Source organism: Monomorium pharaonis, chromosome 9 (genome assembly GCF_013373865.1).
Source record: "Monomorium pharaonis isolate MP-MQ-018 chromosome 9, ASM1337386v2, whole genome shotgun sequence".
NCBI lineage: Eukaryota > Metazoa > Arthropoda > Insecta > Hymenoptera > Formicidae > Monomorium > Monomorium pharaonis.
Genome location: NC_050475.1, coordinates 18971194 through 18997476, shown reverse-complemented (window position 1 = coordinate 18997476; position 26283 = coordinate 18971194). Strand labels below are relative to the sequence as shown.

General features: G+C 39.4%; 1 protein-coding gene across 9 annotated transcripts in view; it reads left to right on the top strand.

The window, feature by feature from the left end:
• Positions 1–26283, top strand: part of LOC105835059 (cAMP-specific 3',5'-cyclic phosphodiesterase) — a 330289-nt gene that overhangs the window by 145870 nt on the left and 158136 nt on the right. Inside the window, exon 2 of one of the 9 annotated variants that reach the window (XM_036292365.1) lies at positions 11048–11429. The exons of the other annotated variants lie outside the window; for them this stretch is intronic. Coding sequence (XP_036148258.1) covers positions 11257–11429 — 173 coding nt within the window. The 5' untranslated portion in view covers positions 11048–11256. The remainder of the gene's footprint in view (positions 1–11047; positions 11430–26283) is intronic. 9 annotated transcript variants of the gene reach the window in all.

Here is a 26283-nt window from a genome sequence, read left to right as displayed (position 1 = left end):
TAAATCGGAAAGTCTTGAAACTCTGCGATATCATATAACCGCCAGATCGATAGCTAAAAGCTTGTAGTGACATGCGGTTCACCGATACACAACACATAGAATGACACATGACTCGTGGTGAACGTTGCAATTTACGAGTAGTCAATTGAACGAATTCGCAACAGCGAATGCGTTTTGCATGTGTGCGTTTGCGATGCATTATATAAATAATATTTGGCATAATTTGAAAGATAGGGGGAGAGAGAGAGAGAAAGAGAAGTACATTGTTACGCGTTGCCATGATTCCCACGCGGTGCATCTCCGAGTTATCGTCGATGAAATATACGAAGCGACCGGATAATAGATTTTCGACATATTCAATATTTTAATACGAAACGAGAGAGTCATGACAACTTCCTTAAAATATACTTTTTAACTCGGTTGATCCACGTTCATTCTTTAATGTATTTTTATCTTTCATCCCGCTCTGCATCGCGGTTTTTGTTCGGAAAGAAATGTTTGCTCTGAAATAATTCTTCAATTTTCCGTGTTCGCTTTAGTTCAATTAAGAATTTACCTAGACCAATTTTATTAGCGGTGCTATTGACGAAATTAATATCGTTGAAGAATCGCAAATTAAATTTTTTTAATTCGAAACACGGTTAACTCGATCAATCTGTCTATTGTAATTCTGTCACTTTATATAATACAGAAGTTATCGTTTGTAATTTGCTTTTAATTTTCTTATAAAAAAAACCGCTTTTAACAGATCTGTTTATGTAACTGCACTGTCCGTGAGTAACCGCAGCACGCATTCATGAAAACATTGTATTATAATGAGCCGTACAGAATATTGAAATATTCATTATCTCTTACGGAAAATTTATACACAAGCAATTATGAATGACTTACGACTCGTAACCGGTACTTATATAGTTTTTCCCTCATTAACCTTGATCAAAATTAGCCTATATTCATATCTATTACGGATAGTTATATTTTTTTACGAGAATAATAACGTTATCCTTGCGCGCACATTTTAAATTATTACAAAACGTGATGAAAATGGGAAGTAATGCGCATAAAATTACAGTTTTTAAGTGTCTAGAAATATCTCGACGATGATGTTTCTATAAACAGTTTGATTTAATCACAGTGATGAAGTGATCACCGTATCACGATAATTGGGACGTAAATACTGTTCTATGGACTGTAATTATCCAGATTGCGACAGATTATATTAAAATAATGCGCTGTGCTTCTTGTTTAGAGATACGTAATTAGGGTTTGTCACGACAAAGTCTACGTTTTACATCACTTTACACATGTTGTTTATTTATGAAGAAAAATTACACGTAACAACGCTCGGATGCAAATTCGCGGGGTAACGTCTGTTACATCGGCGATTGATTAAATGGCGATTGATTAATTTCGTTAACGATTAGATTTGAATGAAAGGAAAGACATTTTTTTTAATTATTTGCGGTTTGCTTCAAATGTACGACACATGTACTTTCGATCAAACTGTTATTCCCTAGCTGCCTGCAATCAATCATGCTAATTTGCGTCAAAGTGGAGGAGGGCGCATTCGAGCGTGCTCGGCCTCAAATCCATTCTGTGCATCGGATTTTGGGCGCGCGTGTACGACATTAAAATTCCAAATTGATATGCGGCGTAGTTATCGCGGTTACCGGGAAACGAATCTCGCGGTGTGCTCGATCGGGGCCAGTTCCGTTCAAACAAACGCCGTTTCATCCGGACAACGGGTAAACGTAACTGGATAAACAGCGCGATTTTTGTAAATTCTTTCGCGCAGAGCGCATATACGGCTATTTGTAGCTTGTAGTATCCATCGCGAAATCGAATAATACTGGTTGAATTACGAAAGATGTTGCATCGATACGTTACATGTGCAGTTGCATATTGCGCGTTTTTTCTCTCTCTCTCTCTCTCTCTCTCTCTCTCTCTCTCTCTCTCTCTCTCTATCTCTCTCTATCTCTCTCTATTATTTCACGCTCTTGGATTATCGTTCCGGCGGCTTCCGACGTGCCCCACATATTTCGATTTTCAATTTTTTCGAGGGTAAAAAAAGGCGTGATCGATTGCCCCGTAGGACGAGGACGTAAAGGCGCGGCATCGGTAGGCATCGTTGGTACGCGGCGCAACACATAATCGCTTTGTCGTGCGGAAAAATTGGAATGGGGCGTCATGCGGCTGTAAACCCCTTTTTTTCCCGCGGGACACCCCTTTTTTGCGTGTGTAGCTTGCACAGCGTTCGCTATGCTCGGCGAGAAGTTCAATATCGATAGATGGATCCTTTATATCACGGTTATATACGACGCGATGGTGTCTTAATAAATCACTTGCCGCGCCTCGCTGCGGCGGTTAAATTGTTGTAATGCGTACCTCAACTCGCTCGTCAATCCGACGTCGCTTTCAGGTCTTCGACAGGAGGGCGAAGATTTTTTTTTTTTATTTTCATCGTAAGCTAAAGAAAACGTTTACTCTTTCGTATTTCGCGTTGTTCATTAATTACAATGCAAATGATTAAACGTCGTTTTAGCTTTCTCGTTACTTTCGCAATCGTTCGCTTCGTGGTTCATTTCATAATCTGTTTACCCGCTGTAACTTCGGCATGTCCCTCCTTACCTTCGACTCGGCTTTACGGCCGTTTCTCATCGTTGCTCGTGGAACGAGCTCGCAGGCAGATTAAAGAGATACTCTCGCGCGCGTTGCTCGGTACTCTTAAGCCAGTACCCGAGAGATAACCCGTCCAGAACTCGTTTCGTATTCGGTACAATCCTTCGCGGAACATCGACCGAGTCCGTTCCATTATGCATTCTGTACCATATCGTCGATCGCAAAACCGTGTTTGATCGCGTCTCGCGAGACTCACGAGCTCCCTGGCCGAGGCGAGATAGCCATACCGGCATCAATCAAAGTCTCGAAATTTTAGGAAACGCGAATTCGAAGAGTTACCGTTAGCTAAGCCGTGACAATTAATCCGTTAGATCCCCCAAGGAAAGTTCATTCGTTACGCTAGTCGATCTGCATGAGATATTGCGACGAGATCAGGTATTACCTCCGAGTATGGCCGGCTTCATTTAAGAGAAACGAGCTTGTTATGGAAGTATAATTCAGAGATGCGTGTGGGCGAATACAACTCGGATTACAGAGTTACGGCAACGATCGTTACAACGACGACGGGCGGCAAGCCCGCATCAGATTGCTTCCAAAGGAATCATATTACCTAGTGATTAGAAATACAAAAATATGGAAACTATGGGAAAACTACGTACGGTACGTTCCTGGCAGCAAACAATTTAACTTGAATCCTCGAGGAGAGAAAAAAAAATTTTTATTTCCATTGCGATGCGGGATAACTTTTTAAATGCTTTTTAAACGCTAACCGAGAGAGAGGATTTAATTTTTATATGTAAAGACATCAAATATTTTCAGATTTATGTTAGCTTAGTTGGCGCGTGTAATGTTTTCATAGCATTTGCAGCCGCGGCAGGAAATTCAACTTGAGTTAGTTATCACACGCGCATATCACGTTATATGTTTCCGGTTCCGCGTTTATTCACGGTTGTCGTTAACTTACTGACAGGATAATCGGAAATTGGACGGTTTCAACCGGGTAATTAGAACACTCGCCGAGTTGAAGCTGCGTGAGCTCTGGTAGTGGAAATCGTAATGTGACATTAATCCTAAAGGATTAATTAGCAATACAACGTAATTGCCAATCGGTAGATATGTAATGACGTATAGAGCGACAACAACGAGATGATGCAAACGATTAGGAAGGAAGTGAGAAAGTATACTGATTGCCCGTTTGTTCGCTCGCGCATCAATGACACACTTATTATGCATCTAGCATGAATTTTATCACTCGGATTAACTGAGCATAACTCAATTCTTCCGGTATTACGCTTGGCAAACGGATCTTCATATTGCCGGGTTTGTATATCCAACACAGCACCCAATGCATTTGGTAATAAGCGTTATTCTAGTTTCGGTATTGTTAGTTTGCCGTTACATTCTACCTCTCGGTTTTATCTGTTCTACAATCAAGATGAATCCGATTATCTCTTTCTCGCCTTCTTTCTCTCCCCCTTTCTCTCGGTGTTACTTCTGAAAAGATTCTTCGCACGAGTCACAAAGTGATTCTCAAGTACAGCGGACGGAAAAACTTGAAGAATTCTGCAGGAAGGCCATTCCGATCGGTCCCGCAAGTTGGTCAACAAGAGTCGCTACAGGTCCAGATAGCCATCGCATTATTCGCTGAATATCAAAGAGGTGTCGATCGCATATACAGATATGTATATCTCGCTTATGTATACCGATATTTATTTCTACGTCGGACGATCGGCTAATCGAGATTCCGTGAATTCCAGTCCCGTGCGCGGAATGTGAGAAATGCGTTTGCGGTGGAGGCTTCGCCTCCAATCGCGCCGCTTAGATACATGGTTATCCGTTATTGTATCCGTATGCGCTTGTAATAGAGCTGTCAGTCACTTAACGACGCAAGCGGAATGTTACATATGTGGGTATGTACTTTTTTGTCTCTCGGGTCGCGCTTCATCGTTATACGACGTTAACGAGGTGTATTCATTGAATAGAGAAGTAGCCAATGATAATTATGTCCTTTCCCATTCTTGCGACGTCATCAATTATCTGTTCTTATCGATCCGTTCTTATTTGTAATTAATAAAAGGGCACGTATACGTAACGCGCGCGTCGGCATTTCAAAAGAATAAAGTGTACGAGACTGTTATCGATCGCTTCCGCCGTCAGACGTTGGCACTTTCATCCTGCCTGTAAGGCCAGCATTTCAAGGAAAAGGTGTCGAGGAATGAATAGATACACCTTCGCTTCGATCTCGGGGAATATACGGTCTTTTAAAGCGGCAAGCCCACCTGATTACGTCCGTTGTTGACACAGACTTATATCAAAGAAAACTGACCTTCCTCCTCTCTATCGAAAAAAAAAAAAAACAAAAAAAAACGGAGCTTCTTTTTGTAGTGGCATGATACTCTGAAAAAGAATTTTCCTAAAGTGTCAAGCCGAAGCTCGGGAACTCGGTATTATGCGACGCATCATATTTTCCTTGCAGTGCATAAAATTATTATAATTAATTTATTGAAAACAATATACCGTGACGATGTGGTAAGCGCGCTGTATAAAATAACGGTTAATGCAAATTCCAAAAAGTTCCGAAGTTTAAAGAAGACTTTTCAGACTTTGTTTTTATTGAGAGAAATCCGCACAGATCTTCTTCAAGATACGCCTCTCTCCTTAATGGAGATTTTAAAGCGTGGAGAGTAAAAATAATTATGAAAACTCGTTGTGCAGGGATAAAAAGGAGTATGTTAAATTTTTAAATGAATGTGTACCGCGGGAAGAGGAAAAAAAACGGATGCTCGGATAACTTCAATGTTATAAGAGGCGTTCCCTATTCAATGTTTTTAATACTCATTCAATGTAATGAAAGTCTGAGTATAACCACGCGCTTAGTATAACGATAACGCGAGACCGTCCGATCTACTTTTATGGTCATCTTCAACTTCTTCCCAACATTATGTTATAAGAACAGAGAGTGCCTGCTTTAGACGACAGCGCGAAAAACTTCCATTTTTACAGTGACAAAGCGCAAAAATTTTTATTCGACTTCCCTCTCGCGTTAGTTAGATTACTTTCTATTAGTGCCACGCGAAGACAAATGACTTCACGTGCCATAACACTTTTTATTTTCATTTCGTTCTCTCAGTATTTATTCATAATACAAATATCTTTCTACTTGTACAGATTTTGTAACATCTATGTTGATCTAATTTATGTTAGCTTCATTAGTATATATATGAATGGCCTTGTGACCAATTCATTGACCAAGCATTGCTATATTTGTAAAAGAATTAATCAATAAATTATCACCTACAGTATTATAATGAATTATCACACTGAGAAAAAGATATTATTAATTTGATTAAATTTTTCAAATGGATTAAATTGTTCGACTTCAAGTATTTATGCATTTAACTTAAATATATAAAATACTTGAATTTTATTTTAAGTATTTATATATATTTGACTGAAATATACATAAATACTTGAATTGAAGAAATTTAAATTAAATTGAAGAATTTAGTCAAATAAACTTTTTTCTCAGTTGGAATTAAACTGTGTGACGTAGACACAACTGTCAAATTGGATCCTAACAGGAGGTTCATCAGCTATTTCGCGCCTTATTCACGGCTTACAACCGAGTGTATTTCTATTTCGTGACATAGGCCTCATGGAATAAGACTGTGTGTATGCGTGCGTGCCGTCGTCATGTCGAAAACGAGCCAAGAAGTTTTGTGTCGTAAAAGCGAAGGTCAAGCAATTCGCGTACGCGAGTCGATTTCGTAATTATTACCTAATTCCTCCGTCACACTGCAAGTAAAAAATGTCTCATTCACGTGTGTGATTTAGTTTCCCGCGTAGAAATGATAGCAAAGCGTGTTAAATTCATCTTTTTTTTTTTCAATTCAGTTTAGTGTATTATTTTTTTTTTTTAGAGTGCACTCTCCGGTTTATTTCACCTCAATCTTATCGTTTAATGAAGTTCGCGATACTTTATCTAGGATCTCTCGCGTGACAACATCATAATCGGTAAATAATTGATGGGTTTATTAATCTCGCCGTTTGACAGTGGACAGATATTTGTCGGCCGCTGATTGCGAGGATCGTCGATTTTAATCTCCCGGAGTGGTCTAGATGCAATCGTTAGAGTAGCTTTCAGCATGATACCGAGTTCATTGCTCCATTTACACCGCCGTTCCCTCGCTCGTAAAAGCGATCCTCATCCTCTCGTCTCATGTCGTCAGTCATGTGTGTAAACTGCGCTTATTTCTACCGGCAACGTGATTCCGCGATTCGTTCTGCATCTACTCTTGTCGACGTGCGCAATCCACCTTTCTAGCCAAGGACACATTCATCCGTCGCGCGGCACGTGATTCACTCACGTGTCCACAGAAACGCTTTCACCGCGAGGAGGATGTAACAGCGCGTAAACGTATTATTCGAGAGAGAGAGAGAGAGAGAGAGAGAGAGAGAGAGAGAAAAAACGGTTATTCCTACGGCGAGGAGACGATCGCTTCCGTCGCGCGGCGATCGGTCGAAATTCGCTCGCACGCGATGACGAATATATTATACGGGCAGCGTTTCCTGCTGGGGGCAGGTCTGCATTTACAAACTGCGCACTTGGGCACAACGCTGAGTATTGGCGTGTTGTGTGTTGGAGCGCGCATTTTACAATTCAAATTACCGCATTATCAGCTTACAGCAGCGACTAACGTTGTACATACGTGCCTAAGGAAGAGGGGGTCTCACGTATCGGTTGCACGCTATCAATAAGACAATGCCGTCTTGCTTGTGCGAGGTAACGTTTATCATGTGGGGAACATCTTAGAACTTTCGACCTTAATTTAGAAAGATACTTTTTTTTTTTTTTTTTTTTTTTGAACGGCTTCAAGCCGAGCTCTCCTCGAGAGGTGTCGAGGCGTATTGTTATTGACGCGTTATCTCGTTATCTTGACGCATTGACGGTTTCGAAAGTCAAGTGTACATACTTTAATCCGCGACCCAGCCAGACGTCGTCGACAGAATTAAAATCACACAGCAGTACCAAATCTTTATAGATTGCAAACATTAAGTGCTCTCGTGTTTCTGGCAGGCGCTTAATTAAGATGTCATCGTTATTACACAGATGCGCCTATCCTTTGTGTGCCCACCGTTTTTGACGACGGCGCCGCTGTTTGGCTTAGGCTAGCGACACGGCGTCGTTTCCTCTTTCACTCTGTCTAATTAACATTCGTTGGCCCGCGAGCGCAGAGAGGTGCATCGCGCGCGGTGGAGGAATCCTCGCGAGTCCAATCGCGTCGCGACGCATTGCGTTGCGGTTAAGCGTCCGCGCGGAGTTGCGGGATTCGCGGGCGTTCTCTCATCGCGTTGGCGTCGCGTGGCGTCACGCCCTCTCGTATCCCCGATTGATGGGAGTAGTGTTGTCATCGTTATTATTTTAAAAACAATGCCTCGCAGCACGATTAAAAAGGCGGGCGCAGCGCACCGATTTAACGACACATTAAGCCCGCGCGTAAAGACGCAGCATTTTTATATTTCGACCTTCATCGAAGTAATTCTGCTGTAATATCGCTATTATACTCGACTTACGTGCCGGCGCTATTCCCGCCGTGTTGCACGTGGCCTCCCGCGTACCAGCAATCCCGCGCAATAAACACTCGAGGCAATTTTTCCCTCCCTTCTTCATTACCTTCGACATTACGCGGAGTATCCCCGCATTTCACCTCCGCATTTTCTCCACAATATCGCGGCTTATCGTGCGAAACGCGGCGCCATTACGAACCTGTTTATCCACGATTGACGGAGTCGTCGTTTTCCTCGAAGCCTTGTGCCATATAGGGTCGATAGTTACGCGAGTAGTCCGGGTGAACGCTCAGACGGAGAGAATTCCGCTGTTGTCAGGAAACTTCATAGTTGATTTTTTTTATCGGGCGAAAGTTTCGTGTGCCGGAAGCCGCCGCGCAATATTTTATCTTTCAATTCTTGGTATCTTCGAAATTTAATTTTAAATTAAAATTCAACGGAGTTAAGAATTCTTCGGCGTAATGCGATGTAAATTTTTTTTTCTACGGAATACCCAGAAGCGTGATGTGATTACGTGAGAGCGGATCAAAATTGCGTTGAGATAAAATTCTGTTGTTACAATCGACCCCCTCCCCCTCCCTCCTATCCTCCCCTCACCCGTGCTTGTCCATTAAGCCCTCGTAACTCTCGATGTAACTTTGATGAACGTCCACGTCGGCGGTGGTGCTTCGCGCGATCGAACATGCGGAATCCTTCCTCGTGCACGATGTGATTGTTACCGCGAATTCTCCCTTCGGGTCGGCCAATAAATTTTTCTAGTTAACCGGCCGCCAATTGCGAGAGCGCATCGAACACATTCGTCCCCGGAGATCTGCCTTGGCAGACGGATATCTGTCGATAAATTTCTAGCCGTCTCATTTGAGTGGGTACTCTATTGTTCGTCAGAAGGAAGTGCAAAAACAGAGTTAAAGTAAAAGACAAATAGTAGAAGCCGCCGGCGAATAACGATATTTAATTAAAGATATTTGATACGAAGCGTTTGTGGGTGAAGTCTGCTCGTTGGAATCTGATTACATCGCTCGGTTTTTGGCATACGCCTTTTCCGTCGAAAGAACGAAAGATAAAATTCCGCGTTATTCGGAACGCCTCGTTCGAATCGAGATAAACCGGGGATGGCATCGCTCATACAAATGTGACAGAGACCGTTGCGACGTATCGCGCAAAGTGCGACGCGAATTTCCACAGTTTTTTATTATACGGCAGGACATAAAGTTTCGGTAGCAGCACGCGCGCGCGCGCGCGCGCTCGTTTTCGTTCTTGTTTCGTTATTTGAATTTCAAATGTTCCATTGGTGTTGAGATACGACTGCGGACGCCGCGGCACAGCGGTATTTTCCTTTTCGTAACGTTATTTCCCTTCATCTCGGCTACCCTTCTTCTTGATTACATTGACTTTCTCAGATTGGATGTCGAGCTTAACGATTTCCTCGCCGTATATTATATTTCTTTTAGAAATCGGCTCAGAGAGACCGAAATGAATAATTCTGAATCTTCGCGCTTCTTATTCATTAAAACATGCCACTTTTACGTACGACGAACGACAGATTAAATTAGATGGCGGTAGGTCGCGTACCGGCAACCCCGCAACGTATTAACAAATTCATCTCGCGCTACACGCGTGAAATTAGCGCGACAATCGTAACAAACAGCCCGCCGCTGCGCAATTCACGGTGAACGAATCTGTCGCGCGCGTGCTAGTCGAGCGTGCTCCGAAATTATTGCCTTTGAGGACGGTAATGAGTGACCCCCGCGGGCACTTCGTCCCGTTGACACGCGTGAGCGCAATTCATCTGCGCTGTGCGATGGCGCATTGCTTACCGCAACGCGTTTCACCGCCGTTGTTGTTCAATGAGCGCGCGCGCGCGCGCGCGTTTTCGTGCTTTGTAAAGCGCCGTTTACGGACGTGACAAAAAGGTGACGCCCTCACGCCGCGTCACAGCCCGTGATTTTATTCAGCACCACCGCCATAATTGCTCGAAATACTCGATAAAAGCGATACGACGTCGGCATATTGATGACGGACACGATGACAAAGTGGAAAGAATTGCCTGCCGCTGAAACACTTGTCGTTTTCATTCGTAGGCGTGGAACGGGCACCGCACGTACGGCAAACGGTGTTGTACGACCGTATGTTAGCAGGATCGGGTTTGTGTAACGCGAATGAAAGATGACATGTTTACAATCCTTACGTGCAAAAGCATTTTCGTGCTTGTAGTCCTGGTTAACGAAGTCCTTCGATTCGCACGCGTATAATTGGATTATGTAACGTTTTTTCAAGGCTGACTCTGACGTTTCCATCACCAACGAAGAAAAATCCGACCTAGCAATGAATGAGGAATTCTAACAGTTAGCTCTTTGACACCGGTTGACGGCTTCATTAAGAAGTCATTTTGCCAATCGTTTGATTGTTGTGGAAGTTGCCAACTCGTGGCAACGTTCCCCTCCACCTAGGAGCCATTAGTGGCTGCGTTCTTTGGAACATAACTTTGAGTGTAACGTGACTAAAGTCTTGTGTCCACAATACTAGAAAGAGAATCGCTCGGAGATCTCGAACGGGGAAAGAATTGACCGATCGTTTTTACACATTTTCGGCCAACCGGCCGATTGCGATTGGTCAATTCTTCCGCCATCAACCGAGATCCCGGAGTGATTTCTAGCGTCGTGGACAAAAGGCTTAACAATAAGTGTAGTGCTTTGCGACGCGCATTGTTTCGCAGATAAGCCGCGGGATTCCCCGGTCGCAACGCGCAGGCTTCCCTATCTCAATACGTAACCGTAAATCCGAGCTTTCGTGTTGCCGGAGGGTAGAGAAGGATGTCGCGGTCGCGCGTGCGGAGCCTGAGAAATGCCGTTTCAACCAGGGCGAACGTGTCCGCGTGAAATGCTGCCCGAGTGTGCGTGAAAAATCTCGCGTCTCTTCGAGTGCTCCTACCCCCTCAAAACTCGTCGAGGCGCGAGGCTCGGTCATGTCCAGCCGGCGAATGATACGCGAAGACGACCGTCGCGAGGACGACGACGCGTTCTGGTGACGTGACGCTACGGCCGCGGTAATAGTGGAGTAGTGTCCAGAATGAGCAGCAGCCTCCAGGTGCCGGAGCTCCGGCTTCCGGCGGACGACGGCGACGCCGGTGGTCCCGGCGGCGTCGGCGGCGGCGGCGGCGGCGGCGTTATGAGGGGCACAGTTCCCCTCTTGCTGGTTCCACCGAGCAGCGTGCCGAGGCGACGTCATTCTTGGATTTGCGGGTGAGTACATAAATCCCGATGCCATTTGGAAGTTTGTCGAGGAAACCGTATACGGAGAGAGAAAAAGAGAGAGAGAGAGAGGAGGGGATATTATTAATTAACCACTTAACATGCGTCCCACGCGACCGTAACATGTGAACTCGAATTCCAGACTTATTCGCGCACGTCCTCTCTCTCATATGCGAATTTGTTTTATACACTTTGAAATGTTCTACCGTCAGTTTCTCCGATGAGCTCAGTTTGTGCGAGCGAGTTGGTATACCTTACGCGGAAATGATCTCGCCCGTTCCTCGAATCTAGATTAGATCCAGTAAGATGTACTACAGATACGCCCATTATGCAAATATGATGGTTTCATGTATCGCAATCAAATGTATGTAGAACGTCTGGACAATGTATGTCGATCGTTACAGATTCAGCATCGATAAATATAAGATAGCAAATATTTTACGATAATTATTACTCGCTCTATTTACGCGCGCCAATTATCTATAAACTATAAACTATAAATTTATAATCCATAAATTATGGTAAACAGTTTATAGCTTGGCTGAAAAAAAGAGGAGACTTTAATAAGCAAAGCTGTTGCTCAGTTTTTTTTTTTAAATAATAATTTATAGGAAATATGTAGAATTTTAAGATAGAATATTTTTGCGGGGTTGGAAATGTGTTAAAGAAATCGTGGTTTTTCTTTACGATAGAACCTTTTTTGTACAAGAAGTGAATTTAATTATACGAAATGTCTTTAAATTTATTTCTGCAGAAAACATGTACACAGACATACGATCAAGTTTCAGCTTTCTTGACAGCTCTCTAACTAGTAGGCATTTTCTCGGGATCTTTAATCTAGGATAATTCTATGCGTTTCAGACTGGGATGTCGTTACAATTTTGAAAAGTTCGCGCGAGAATAGCCTTGTCGCTTTGTATCAAAATTGTATGATGGACTTTCTCATGACTGCCGCTGCTGTCCTTTTAATTCTCGTTTGTGTTAACATCTGTGAAGTTTCTACGCTAAGCAGCTCTCAACCTTCGCGAACCCTCGTAGTAATTTAATAACAGTTTGCCGTTGTGTCTTACCCAACTCGTTCACCGCGTAAACACAATGCTGCAGCAAAGTTATATTTGCAACTGATTATCGTATAAACATTCCACGTCGCCGTTAACGAAGATTTGTGTAAAATATATTGAGACCTGCGGTCTCCATTATCCACTAATTGGTTTCGCTGGTGCTTTGTGTTCATTTAATTTTTTTTCTTCCCGCGCAATATATACAAAGATATTTGCATATTAATTTCTCTGTTTTGTTTTTACTAGAGGCAAAGTTGGCCGGGGCGGTACGTTACGCGCGTCACCGAGATATAAACTACGTCCCGTTACGTATATTGACTTCAAATTAATATTTTATTCAACGGAGATGAGAGCGTAAAATTAAGATTTTTAACAAGTAATTCTTCACAATTGATTATGTTTAAATTAAACACGGTTATATTGAATAGCGAGAAAGATCTTTCTTTTCTTGACCTCATTAAAAGCGCTCTTTCTTACGTGGTAGACTATTTTTTGGTTTTTCTCTCCTGTCGTCGGCAAGCGACGCTGTTTTATAAGACGCTTAAACACGCCATAGATAGAAGTATTACGTACTATTTGCTGAAGAAAGTATGTTCGTGTTTTTCCTGCGGATAGTCATCTGAGAAAGAGCACGAACGTGTAGAGAGACTGCTATGGTTTCATTAAATTAATCCACTTGCATCAACTAGCGCTAGTATTTTCTGACTGCCCATAGTCTGCCACTGCTTGGGCGCGTTCTATCTTGGATCTTCTAATTACTCGACGTCAACGCACGGAGCTTTTCTTGGGTATTTTACGTGCGCCGTAAAACTGCGGTCTACTATATAAAGGTATTTCGTATGTAGTTTATAATTTTTATTGCCATTTTGCCAAGAGATATATTTAACGGCAGCTAAAGGAGGCAGAGAGAACGATATATGTGAGGTCGTAAATGCGCGTAAATGGCATGTGCAAATGGCCCCGCGAAAGGTGAGTCGCGTCATCATATACACATTTGTACAAGACGTTCGTAGAGCGATAACAATTGACTATTAATACCCCGGTCGCGCGCCACGCAGAGTTAGATTCTTGCGCGGTTGCCGTGCGGCGGTGAATTACTCCTTCGCGATTTACATACGCAATTTAGAAAATTATTATTTGACAATTTTCTACACGTCACGGCGTAACGTATTCTGTCTAGGAAAATTAATACTTTATGTTTGCACGCGTCTTGCAAAAGACTGAAAAGTGAGGCAAATTAGTTGAGGCATGAAAATTGTATCTGTAAATATCTAGACATATATCTTTTCTCACGCGATAGCGATTATTATGTTGTTACTTAATTCCAACATAATTCTTTTCTCTCTTCTGTAACAAACATGCCCGTCTTATCAAGGCAGCAAACCGTGCCTCGCAAGGGATTGTCCTCTTTTTTTGTTCCTTCCCGCTCTAGGATCTATCCTCGCGCGTGAAGAAAGGAAAACATGCTTGCCAGAGGTGAATGCCTCTAAATTACATTTTCCGCCAACACTTGCACGAGCCATAAGATCCGACCGAACAATCCGGTTATTATAGATCGCGATGCAGCTTGCACCTTTGTTCTTTTTCGTTCGCGTCTTCTTCCGCCGGTTTCATTGTCTGTAGCAGAAGATAATAAATGACATATCATCCCGTATATATTTTAACGTCGTTCGTACCTATATCGAAGTTTTCATTGAGAAGCGTCGGAGACTAAAAATAGAAAAATTGATTGTCAAGACTGATTTCATCTTTGTATCGCGAGACGAACTGGAAATCGAAACGGCATGTTTTGTATATATATTTTTTTATTAGTTAAATCCTTATTATAAAATCATAGAATTCTAATTGAATTATAATTGAAAAACTTATAATGCATTCGAATTTTTCAAAAATTTGAAAGCGTTTAAGATATTAAAGATTTAAGGCAAGATGCATTCTGCCTTCATTAATATTATTTTTTTATGACTAAGATATAAAAGAGAATAGAGTTGAACTTCTTACGATCGTTTCTTAAGATGAGACACAAGCTTACAAGCATATTCTTTACTGATCTTTTGTCAAAGATTAATTTCAAGAACATCTTTATACCATCCATCTTTTTATCACATCTATCATTTATCAGCTTATATAAATTGATAATGCATCATTCACGCGTTTTATCGTTTTATACTACTTTTTCTATTATTAAAAAGCTGAAAAGTCTGAAATAACTAATCCGTGAAATAAGAGGTTTAAATGCAAATGGTATACCGATGTTTCTCTTCGATTTCTTTACAAGCCCAGAAATGGTACGAGGATGTGCGCGTCATATGTCGTATACGGCTTAAATTTCCGGAAGATATATCATCGATTTTGGGAGTGAAGCAGAAGCACGATACTTCCTACTCTATTTTATTCTTCTATTTATTCTGCATGTTCTTTCTCTCACTTCCTGAGACGAAACTGATAGCGCTTTAAATCGATACCCTATTTCCACTGATATTGCCGCACTTTGATGTAAAATCGAAACGAAACGATTGTTCGAGCGGATTAATATTTCCGCTTCTGCATACGATCTTGTATCTTATTCTTTTTCCGAAAAGAAATTAAATTTTATAGCTTCAAAATATATATCTATCTTTATATTGCAGTCTTGACTTACTTATTATTATTAAATTGATTGTGTGAATTCAATTTTCTCTTCCGTTTTATATTTAAATATGTGACATATCTTTGATATTTTTGAATTTTTTGCAAATCCTGAATATATTTTCTTTAGATTCACACATCGATATATCCGTTAAACTTGTACATGAAAGGTATCTATTCGTTTCGCTACCAACGCGCGTTCTATAACTTGATTATTCGTAACTCTATTAGTCATTATACCACGCGTGTAATTACCATTACCATCGCGTGTGTAATCGATAGACTGCGGGAGTCACAGGCACTGTATAGTACTTTGTCGCATACGGCAGGGATAATCGTAATGCTGAGCATGATGTGAAAAAACTTGATATTTCCACCGAAAAAGTGACCCATTTCCTCTTGCATGCCAACGTCAACGGAGCCCAAGTTTTTGCACACGCTGGCGTTAAGAATATGAGCCGTTCCGACAGAGACTTCCGCATTTCTCACGGGAGAGGAACTAAAAGCGCTCTCCTAATCTTTAGCCTCTTATCTTTTCTCGATATAAGAGGTTATTTTTAACACAAAGGCAATGCAACAAGGGAAATGCATTTAACGAATACACAGAATTAATGGGAAATTTATGCATTTCCGCTTCATGGCGATTACGCTGTATCAGCTGACACGTGGCGTTTAGTATTTAGATATTATGCTAAATTGATTTTTTTGTACAATATTATACTCAGCTGCGAAATGCATAATGCGCATATGATATCGAAGCCAATTAAAAATATTAATATCTTCGTTATCGTAATGGCCTTCCGTTTCGATCAAGCGCCGCTAAAACTGCTTTAATTTATCACCGATACTCGATGCCACTTAATATTGCTTTTTATATGCAGCGACAAATTTCGCTTCGAAAACGCAGCATATTTGGTTTGAGTGACGTAAAATATAAGTGCTATCAGAGGCGAATAAAAATACCGGTTTGAATTGTTACTCGCAGAACCTTAGTGAAAGAAGTAACATGAATTTTAGACTCGTCTAAAACATAAAAAATATATTAAAAACTTACATTTTATGTAAAATTGTTATAAAAATGGAGTTATTTTATAAAATGTTTTATATATAAAATATACATTTTAAAGAAATGACTAAATATATATATTTAATATATATTTACAAAATGTCAGAATATTTTAAAATTCTATATTTAATTAAATATATTTTGCTATTCTTAAAAAAATACAAATATTTAATCATTCTAAAAAAATATTTTTGCAATTAAGTTTTATGTTTCTTATGCAATGTTTTTCTTGAGATTTAAATTAATTTTAATTTTTTTTAATTATTAAATTTAGAAGTATTTTTCTATTTAATACATTGTGTGTGATACATTTTATAAATAATTTTATATACGTTGTCACATCAGAAACCTTACAAGTGTATTGTGTAGAGGTACGGTTTCAACGCATTCTCGCCACATTCCGTAGGTCAAGTGCACCACGCGTGTTGTTTTATTAAGTTCTTATTTATAGTCTAACGTGACGGGTTTTCAACTTCTCCTTCTCCTCGCTGCCTCGGTCCATTTACTCTTTCGTCTCTTTGAGCATCAATATAAGCTTGACCTGATAGGAATTGGAGGCATTCCTTCGGGTCTTTAGAAGAGGAATTTTCAAAAATTGCTTTTCGACATGCCAACAGTTCTTATACGAGTTGTGCCAAATTGAATTTCTTTCGTTTTAGACAAATATGTTGTACGCTAAAAAATCACATTTTTTACATTTTACACACTTAGAAATAAATAGCAAATTTTATTAGCAATTGAATCACATCTCGTGATAATTTATAGAAGATAGGAAAATATCCCTAATATATAATATTAATCTTCAGATATTTCCATCTTGTTTATTAATTTAACTCTAGAGTGTTATTATAGGTGAATTTTTACCCAGGTACTAATTCAAGTTTAGCGCAGTTTTTATTATTAAAATTTTGATAATTTAAAATATTTAATAAGTATTTTTTTACATTCTAAAATAGTATTAGTTTAGGTGTTCTAAACTTGTGACTTATAAAGTAGAAAAAATCTTAAAATTTAAAAGTGTAAAAAAATTAAGAGTTTCTAAATTATGTGAGTGAATCCAGAGTAGAATTAATGTAGCATTTTCGGAAAGTAGCATTTTAGGATTAAAAAAGAGATAGTAAAATATAAAAAAACAAAGTAGAAATAGAAAAATTAACGTTGTTTTGTGACATTTTTGCAGAGCTCTAATGTCGAGTATTATGAGACATATCTCATATTTGGTTTCTCATGCTGCTATGCCGTATTATCGATTTATCATGAACATATTTCATTTGTGTTCATTTCCCCGCCGATGCGTAGAGAGATGCGCCAGTGTTGCATACATTTCACGGCTGAGAAGTTCGCGAGTTACGCTGTGTTTCATTCTCGGAAGGAAATTAACGATATGCGCCAAGATTAACATTCGTTTGTTATCAGTTGCTAAAAACAAACTCATAATTGCTCGATGTCAGAATAAAATGAGGAATATAATGAATGTACTATATGTATAATAAGTAATAAGGAAGATTATGAGATGAGAAAAAAATATATGTGTATGTGTGTGCAAATGGAAAGAAATAAAAGGATAACAGATGGGTATAATAAAATGAAGGAGACTGTTTCCGTTTAATTTTACACAAACTTTATTCATTAACGTTATATAAACTATTAGCGTAGTTAATAATTCGTTATCTTATTGAATGTAATATAATCACAGATAATGTTATTAATAACATTAGTTGCGCGAAATTATGCAAGTGTGTGAGTTAAAAGGCTTCCTAATTTATAAACAGTACTACAAGTTATTATGCCATGGGGTTAAAATTTATGTGGAAACTATTAGAAGAAGAAATATTGAGAAGAGAGAGTTACGTTGAAAATATAAATCAATTTCGAAATCGACTATTAGATAAAGAAAATATTTTTTCAGCCCGACGCATACTTGGGTAAACAAGGTTACTTGAATATATTTTCATTATCCGACGTAACAGTATTTAATCTGATCGGTGAAGATGTTTTTCTATTTTTGTATTCTCAATCGTATCCAATCGTAATGAAACGATAACTTTACCAGAATCTGCGTTAAATCAACTTTGTACAACGTACTTCAAAGTTCAAATTAAAATGTTGAATTTGTAACATTATCCTCTCATTGGGACAAACTCGCTCGTCTTATGATATTGGCTTATTTAAATCTGTATTTTGTTATCTATTCTTATTAGAAATGGTAGGAAAATACAACTGGTAAATAAATAAATCTCTTTATCGCGATTGACAAATGAAGGTATATCGTACGCGTGACATTTTAAGCACTGCGTGCATTCGTTATTTTTTAAATAAAGCGTGTCCCCGCCGACAAAGTCGAATTTTGACCACCTTGTAGATGGCAAAGAGAATGCAAGGCTGCTAGGGTAGAGCTCTGGTCCTGAGGGATCGATACGAACCGTTGCATGCTACCGTTGCTGCTACTGCTGCTGCTGCTGCTGCTGCTGCTGCTGCTGCTGCCCGCTGCTGTTGCACGGGTCTGCACATTTGCCAATAGGCGCCAAACGAACTAGCAGCTTCGAAATATACATTCACGAAAGTTTTGCGCAAGTTACATCATTATTTTAGTTAAAACATTAGAGTAATGCCACGCAACCCATTGAGCTCTTTATCTCGATTAAAAATTTAAGTTCGTTAAGATTAAATTGTCTTTTATGTGCGCAAACGTAACGTAAATTTAAGGCTAAATCTACTTAGTTAAGAGCGGAGCACAATTAACAGAAGCGGAAGTTTTTAATAAAAAACGCTAATACAATTTTGTTGTAAAATTATCTTATCGTATCAAGCTGTAAAAGTTAAAATTATTTATTAAGGGAAAGTGTTTGAATTTTGTAACCAACCGTATTAAAACTCATTGTGGAGGGACTAAATAGAATAACCCTTTAGGATTACGATTTAATGCGATTTTCGTGAACGTTAAATGGATCTTTATGCGGTGCACGGTTCGACACTTATTTTATTTTCATACGTTCCAACGATCGTTGATGCAAATTGTTAACAACCACTTCGCTGTCTTTATACGGCTATAAATCGCGGTGATAGGTTATCCTTGGTCATTAGCCAATTTAAGCTTCTGTTTATCAAGATGTTCACATGTAACTGACGGTGCAGCAAACCTGCGCATATCTTTCAATTGTTAACGTCGCTGTCGTAACAGAAAATTGCTCGCGCGACGACATCTGATCCTCATAAGGATCTTACACGCTCAACAAAACTGGCCAGTAATATAAAAACAATAATACGGAGAATATACATCAATATTTTTACAATCTTAGACGATCTTAGATTGACAAATATTGTTGAGAATATTTCAGTTTAATTTCATGCGCAGTATTATAAGGACTTTACACATAGTCAATAATATTGTCAGTAGTATTTGTTAGTATTAACTGGTATTATTGAATGTAAGGTCTTTATTCCAAATCTAAATCCGTTAGCTATATACATTGTAGTCAAGAAATGACATCATTCGGTCTCATAATATCTGTATTTCTTTTTAACACTCTTACTATTTTTTTTTTTTTTTTGACGATTTATGCTCGATCAATTAACATAATACGCGGTTGCTTGTAATAATGGTGTTTAATAACTTTAATCTCTCGTATCGTTTGCATACGTTTAATTTAACGATGATTGCGGCTCGTTGGTGCCGAGGCTACCTCGGCTTAATGCACGCGTGACACACGTGTTGTCGCTCGCCCGTGCGTTGTGCGCGATCGAGAAATCGTGTGCTGCGTCATAATGCTTGCTGGCGACAAAAGTGTCAGCTGATGTTAATCATTGATGATTTGCATTCGTCACGCCGCGTTTCCACAAAGAATTACGACACGCGACGCGATTCGACGATCTTGTTTTGCATCGCGACATCAGTGTGCGAACAACGCGCCATGAGGAAGAATATTTAAAAAAAAAAGGCTTAACAATTTGCCGTATATGAAGAAATGTATTCTTCTCGCGTTAACTGACAATTTCTATGCGAGAATATAATAATAATAATATCGCGAATTGACGTCGTTCGAGCGAGCGATCGTTAGAGTACGAGCTTAAGAAAGCATAATTTTCAAAACGGGTGCCTCGAGTGTGTCTTTGAGTCATTGCGATTTTAATCGATTTTTCAAGCGGCCGTGCATGTAGGACAGAAAGAAAAACGTTTAATCACACGGTACGGTTGATTCGCTGCATGTCGCATTTAGTAGATGATACGCGTGTGTTATTATCTAAGATGCGCGCCTTTTTGCGTTTCGCTAATAAGTATGTCGGGCTCGATGTGGCAGTTGCGGGAATAAGGCGAGGAGTGAAAATTTCATCACGGCGGGAAGCTCTCATCGAGCGAATTTTCCTCGTTTGTAGTGCATTTCAAAGTTTGCACGTGTATGCGAACGTGTCCGTGCGCGTGCAGGCACATTCTGTGAATTACACCGTAATATCGTATACACGACGCAGCTACGCTGACGCTGGCAGGTGTAATGTTTGCGGAATTGAATTACCATTTGCCTACTCGTTGAGTCTAATTATACCGGGCAGGAAAAAAATGTGCATAGCGTTGAGCAGCGTCGTCGGTTCGGCGCGGCCAATTTTCTTGTCTTTCGTCTTTCACCGAATTACGCTTATGTCGGCGAATTAATTTTTTTTTTCTTTCATCGCCTTAAGCAACGAAAATAAAAATTAAGTGCATCTTTAGCTTTATTAGCTGGATTGAAACCCGGATAATTTTTACGTTTTAGTGAGAATAGTTAGGAATCTCTGGTGGCCGAAGGACGGAAGCCCCTTTGAAATGCACGAATATAAATCGGAGATTTCTTACAAATAGACTGCTTTTAACTTTAATTTAGAACGGCTTATACATAATCTTCACTATTTCAATTTTTTTTATTTTTGCTACTATTTTTCTGCTCTTTAAGTCCACTTTAAATATTTAGTTCGCGAGACGCTATGTCTTCTTGGCTGCTGTAATTTTCTCAGACATATCTTTACATGTTTCTGCTTTATGCATTACTGTGAGCGTTTGAAGAAGACGTTTTAACTTTGAAGCGAAGTAGAATACGGAAGTCATGAGAGAATGACTAGCGCTGCGTTCAAATGCAATTTCGAGACTCGCATTGTAACGCTGAAACTTGATTCCCGAGTTATCATATTTGACAATATGTAACGACGTTTTCCGAATTTATTCTGTTAAAGTCTTCCCCGGCGCCGCTTTCACAATTTTACATTATCTTTTTTTTCTGAATTTTTATATTTACTTTTATCTAACACTGAGGACGATGTTATGTCGCTTAATATAAAAATGATTAAACTCTCTCGCAGTAGCGGAATATATAATTTATTTAAACGTGCACCTTATAATTAAAGAATGTTTTAAGATATTAATTCGTGCACTACATTATACACAATGTTTACTTCCTCATATTAGAATTTTGCTCGCTGCAGATGTTATGTAATATACGTCATGATATTAAATGCATGTCCGACTTACACATATGCACATACATATCGTGAAATGCACTTAAGTTTATGAGCTACATTGTGTCACATGGTTTTTAACTTTATTTACTTTGTAATGTAATATATCGAAAGGATTATAACACATACACACACATACACACAGAGAAGTTGTATCACCGCGCCGGTTGAGTTTACTCTCGGGGTGGTTTTTAAACCAACTAAAAGTCTTTCCACACGCCAGTAAAGCCATGTCGAAGCGCGTATTACCTTTGCCCTTTCCCGTTAACATGCGTTCTCTTTGCATTTATCCTTTTATGATTTTCCTGTAATTATTGCAGTTCTCCGCGGGCATTAAGGCGAATCGTCTTAATGCTCGGTCCTTACATAGTGTTTTCTTGCGTTCGCATTTCTGTGCGATTAAATTATTCACAATATAGTTGCAGAGGAGCTAGGGCAAGAGTCTTTTCCATCCATACGGTCAATTAAATCTGATGGACTGTGATCGAATTTCGCTGCAAGAAAGATGAAGTAAAAACTTATAATGCATTTTTACTATCAGAATAACAAATAGAAAGTTGGTAGCACTAAAGTGAAAAAATTATTGCAAAATTATCGCAAAAATTAATATAAAAATATTTTAATATAAAAAATAATAATCTATTAAATAATAATAATGTCTATTATGATAATGTTATTGGAAGGTAGAATAAAAACGTGTAGAAAATTTTTTGTGATCACATCTGATAAAAGAATTTAATTACAAATTAAATTATTTTTTTGCGTTTAAAAAGAATTCCGGATTAAATTGTTCGTACAAATTTAGAAATTTTAATTTAGATACACGCACAGATATAGTTTATGTGTATATGTATATGTATATATTATATATATATATATATATATATATATATATATATATATAATGATGTTGGTAAAATGTCCCGTTGTATTGTTCACTGGACGAGTACACTCGGTGGTTTTGTGGTTTCCTATATTTGTGAATTTTTTAACGAAACACTACTGTCCCCTTACTCGACAATAATTGTACTCGACAATAATTGTCCTTTGATCCACTTCACGGTTTTATTGAATTAATAAAAGTGGATTTGAATGATTAAATCAATTAATTAAATCATTGTTACGTGCAATTGAACAAAAGTAATTCTTATCACAGTAAAAAAAATCTGTTATTGGCATATGTGCTATCTCGTTTTGAATTTTTTTTAGATAATTAATATTGTTTGCGCTAGAAAAAGTAGAAGATAAGAGTTCGGGGTGGAACAGATGGTGGAAAATTTCTTTCAAATCCTGAAGAGAAATTGCAAAGAAGTAAAAATAGCATGAATCCTTAAATTCGACAGAATTCGGCCAGATGTAAGAATGGCGCACTTGGGATTCAATTTGGCGAAATAAAACCATCTGCCACATTCATATGAATTGCTTTTGCGATTTAGCACACTTTAGTTAAATTAGTCCTGAGAGAATGTAAATTATTCCTTTTATCTTTTACATTTTCCTCGTGTCTTATGTTCAATATCACGTGCCAACGTTGATCTCGTTAAATAATTTGCGCAAAATTTTGTCCTATTGAGAAAATTCAATGTTTGCGTTTTATTAAATCCTCTTTTCCATTTCCCAGTATTTGCCGTTATTTGCAATTGTAGACATTTTGACTTTCGTGCGAAACAACTTTTCATTAATTATATCTTAAAATATACAGCTATTAAAATACATATTTAACAGTATGTTTACTATGCTGGCAAACTAATAACGTCAATGCATATAATGCGTATTCATGCATTGAAATTTTAGCTGTCAACACGGTCCTTACCTCTACACAACAACGATTATCGTAAATTTTGCGATCTCGTATTACCACCGGCGCACAATGATTTGCGGTGAAACGCTTGTTTGTACAACCCAGTAATTAACGTCGCGCATAATTAACGCTGTCTAGTATTACAGGGGGCACTGATATATCCGTGAATTTTTTTATTTCACGCTCTGTAATTTCCAGTATAACTAACTCATACGAAGATGATGTATGATACATGGAACAATGGTATTCCGTGTACGAGGAATGACCCAGGGACATGAAATTTAATTTTAACGATAATTTCTCTCCGGGACGAATATTTCGCGACGAATGTTCTACATTCGGATATAAGTTACAAGTCGAGTAACAATTGTTCTTTTCAACATTGCATACGCTCAATTTTGATTTGTAGGTCGAAAACAATATGTGTCCAAAGAAGTTTATCTGTAGACTATAGTTTTGAAGAGGCCAGAAAAGTAGTAAAAAGTGGCTCTGAGGATTTGTTTGAAAGCTCTGCAAACATACTGATACAAATCCACCTATCATATCGATATATCCGAATCCAGAGCAGGATATAGTAGCTTCTCCATCTTTTTTTGCTTTTGCCAAATTCTATTTTATTTTATCTCGGGTTTGAAAATGAAGCAGAGAATTTTATTTCTTACCTACATCACCGAAGGAAAATTCAGTTTCTTGTTAATGCTCCCTTTGTTTCTTGCAAGACGTTCCGCGGCAACGGATTTCGAATGCATAAAGATGATTTTAATTTTGCGCTATTCGTCCGCCGCTTCCTCCGTGCTCGGAATCGCAGTCCGACGATCAATTCAATATTCGTCATTGCAATTAGGAACATGACTAAGCATTAGGTGAAAAAAAAAAAAAACGATGGGTGGCGAGCGTTATCAGACACAGCTGGGCGCGAATTGGGTCTAGGCCTAGGGCAGGTCCGTGCGCACGGCCGTTTTACTCGTGGACAAAGCATACGTGCACGATCCGACGGCGGGCATGTACTTCCTTGAAGCGAGAACTTGACCTATAAAAGCACACGCCGGTTGAGCTTTCACGGCGCTCGTAATGTACCGGTCGCACGCGATCTTGCGCTTTGAATCGAGGCCGAATATATCCGCGGGACTATCCGGCGCGTACCGCTCGGAAATCATTCCCCCGAGCTATAAATATATGAGGGTGGGAATTAAATTAATCAAGGTTAATACCTCGTACTCGGGGTCTCTTATCGATGACAGGTGGCTCGCTTCCTTCGTTAAAGGCTAGGCCACGTCGTGTCACGATATTAATCTTCACGAAGGGAAGATTTTTTTCGAAGACAAAAACCTGGCACGGGGTTGTAATAGGTTGTTTGTTCGAGAGAATAAACCTCGCGAGTGCATAGCCTTACCTAAAATAAGATTTACAGTCACGCGGTTTTAGTTAGAGAAACTGCGTATTCCCGCGTGGACAGGATTTAATAATAATTTTGGCACAAGAGTCTCGAGAATCTGGAAATTAATATCGCCGTCAAATTGTGCGATCAAAATTCGTCCGCATGAGAAAATTCACTTGTAACGTAAAATATTATTAGATGTAAAATATTAGCGTATCAAATTTAATGTTTTGAGTACTAAAATGACAACGTTACGTTATAAAACTCAAATACAAAGGTTAATAGAACGCGTTAATAGAATTGTAGAATATTTAAAAATTGCGGTAATTTTGAAAGGTAAATTTTTCCCTGTCTCACTCGGGTCATTTAGAAACTGCGTTGCGCATTCAAAAATATTCCACTGTTATGCATCAAGGCGAATTCATATAGAGCTTAATGCGAAATGTACGATTTACCCTCGTCTATTTGCTGTATGAAAGAACTGCGAAATGTCAAGAATCACAAGGATACGCCGCGTCACGTTCCTACCTATCTATCAATATTAGTCGCTTTTGCGAGTAGTTGCATTCTACGGTAATAATCCGAGACTTGCATTTACCTTCAAGGGCGACATCGATCGTTCGACGTATCTACACGTGTACTTTTTTTTACCTCTGTTGAATTACCGTTCCGCGAGAAAATTAATTGACAACTGGAATACGTATTTTTTAAATGTCCATAACGCGACTATCAATTGACAATGCATTTTCACATATAACATCTAATTAGCTTCGTTCGCCTTTATGATACTGCAGACTTCTCTGAAGTTGCATTAACAATTCTCGGGGAATTAACATCGCAAATTCATTTTACCCGTTTAATAAAATTATACGAGAATTACAGAATCAAAAGTCGATTATGCGAACAAACTAATCTAAATGCGAGTGGAACGTTGGGAACACTTGCGATTCTTGAGAGGGGGGGGCCAGGGGAAGTAATTTTCAAGTCGAATGCGTTTCTGCAAGATTGATTGCGAAAACACAGAGCATGGTGCGAAGCACGTGGCGATGGCGCTTCGACGGACAGTGGTATCGACCGACCTCGAAATGTACCTTCATCCCCTCCACTCCGTGAACCCCATCGCATAACTAGCTCTATCCCTCTCCGACTGACTATCCGCGACACGGGCACCCCTGCATCCCTGGCCCGCTGGCTGCTAACCCTTCCCCAAAATCCACGGTGTGTCCTTGGAAGTAAGCATGACGCAGATTGGCGGTGTGCCTGATTTTTGACACAGCTGGACACTGTATTTTCTTGGCACCTTGCGACGAGATTAGTTTACGTTTTACCCTTTTTTTTTTTTTGTTCAGCAGGATCGTTTTCGCGAGGTATCAATTACTTGCGGTAGCTCAAAATTATTTCAATCACGACCGTACTAGGAAACGGTG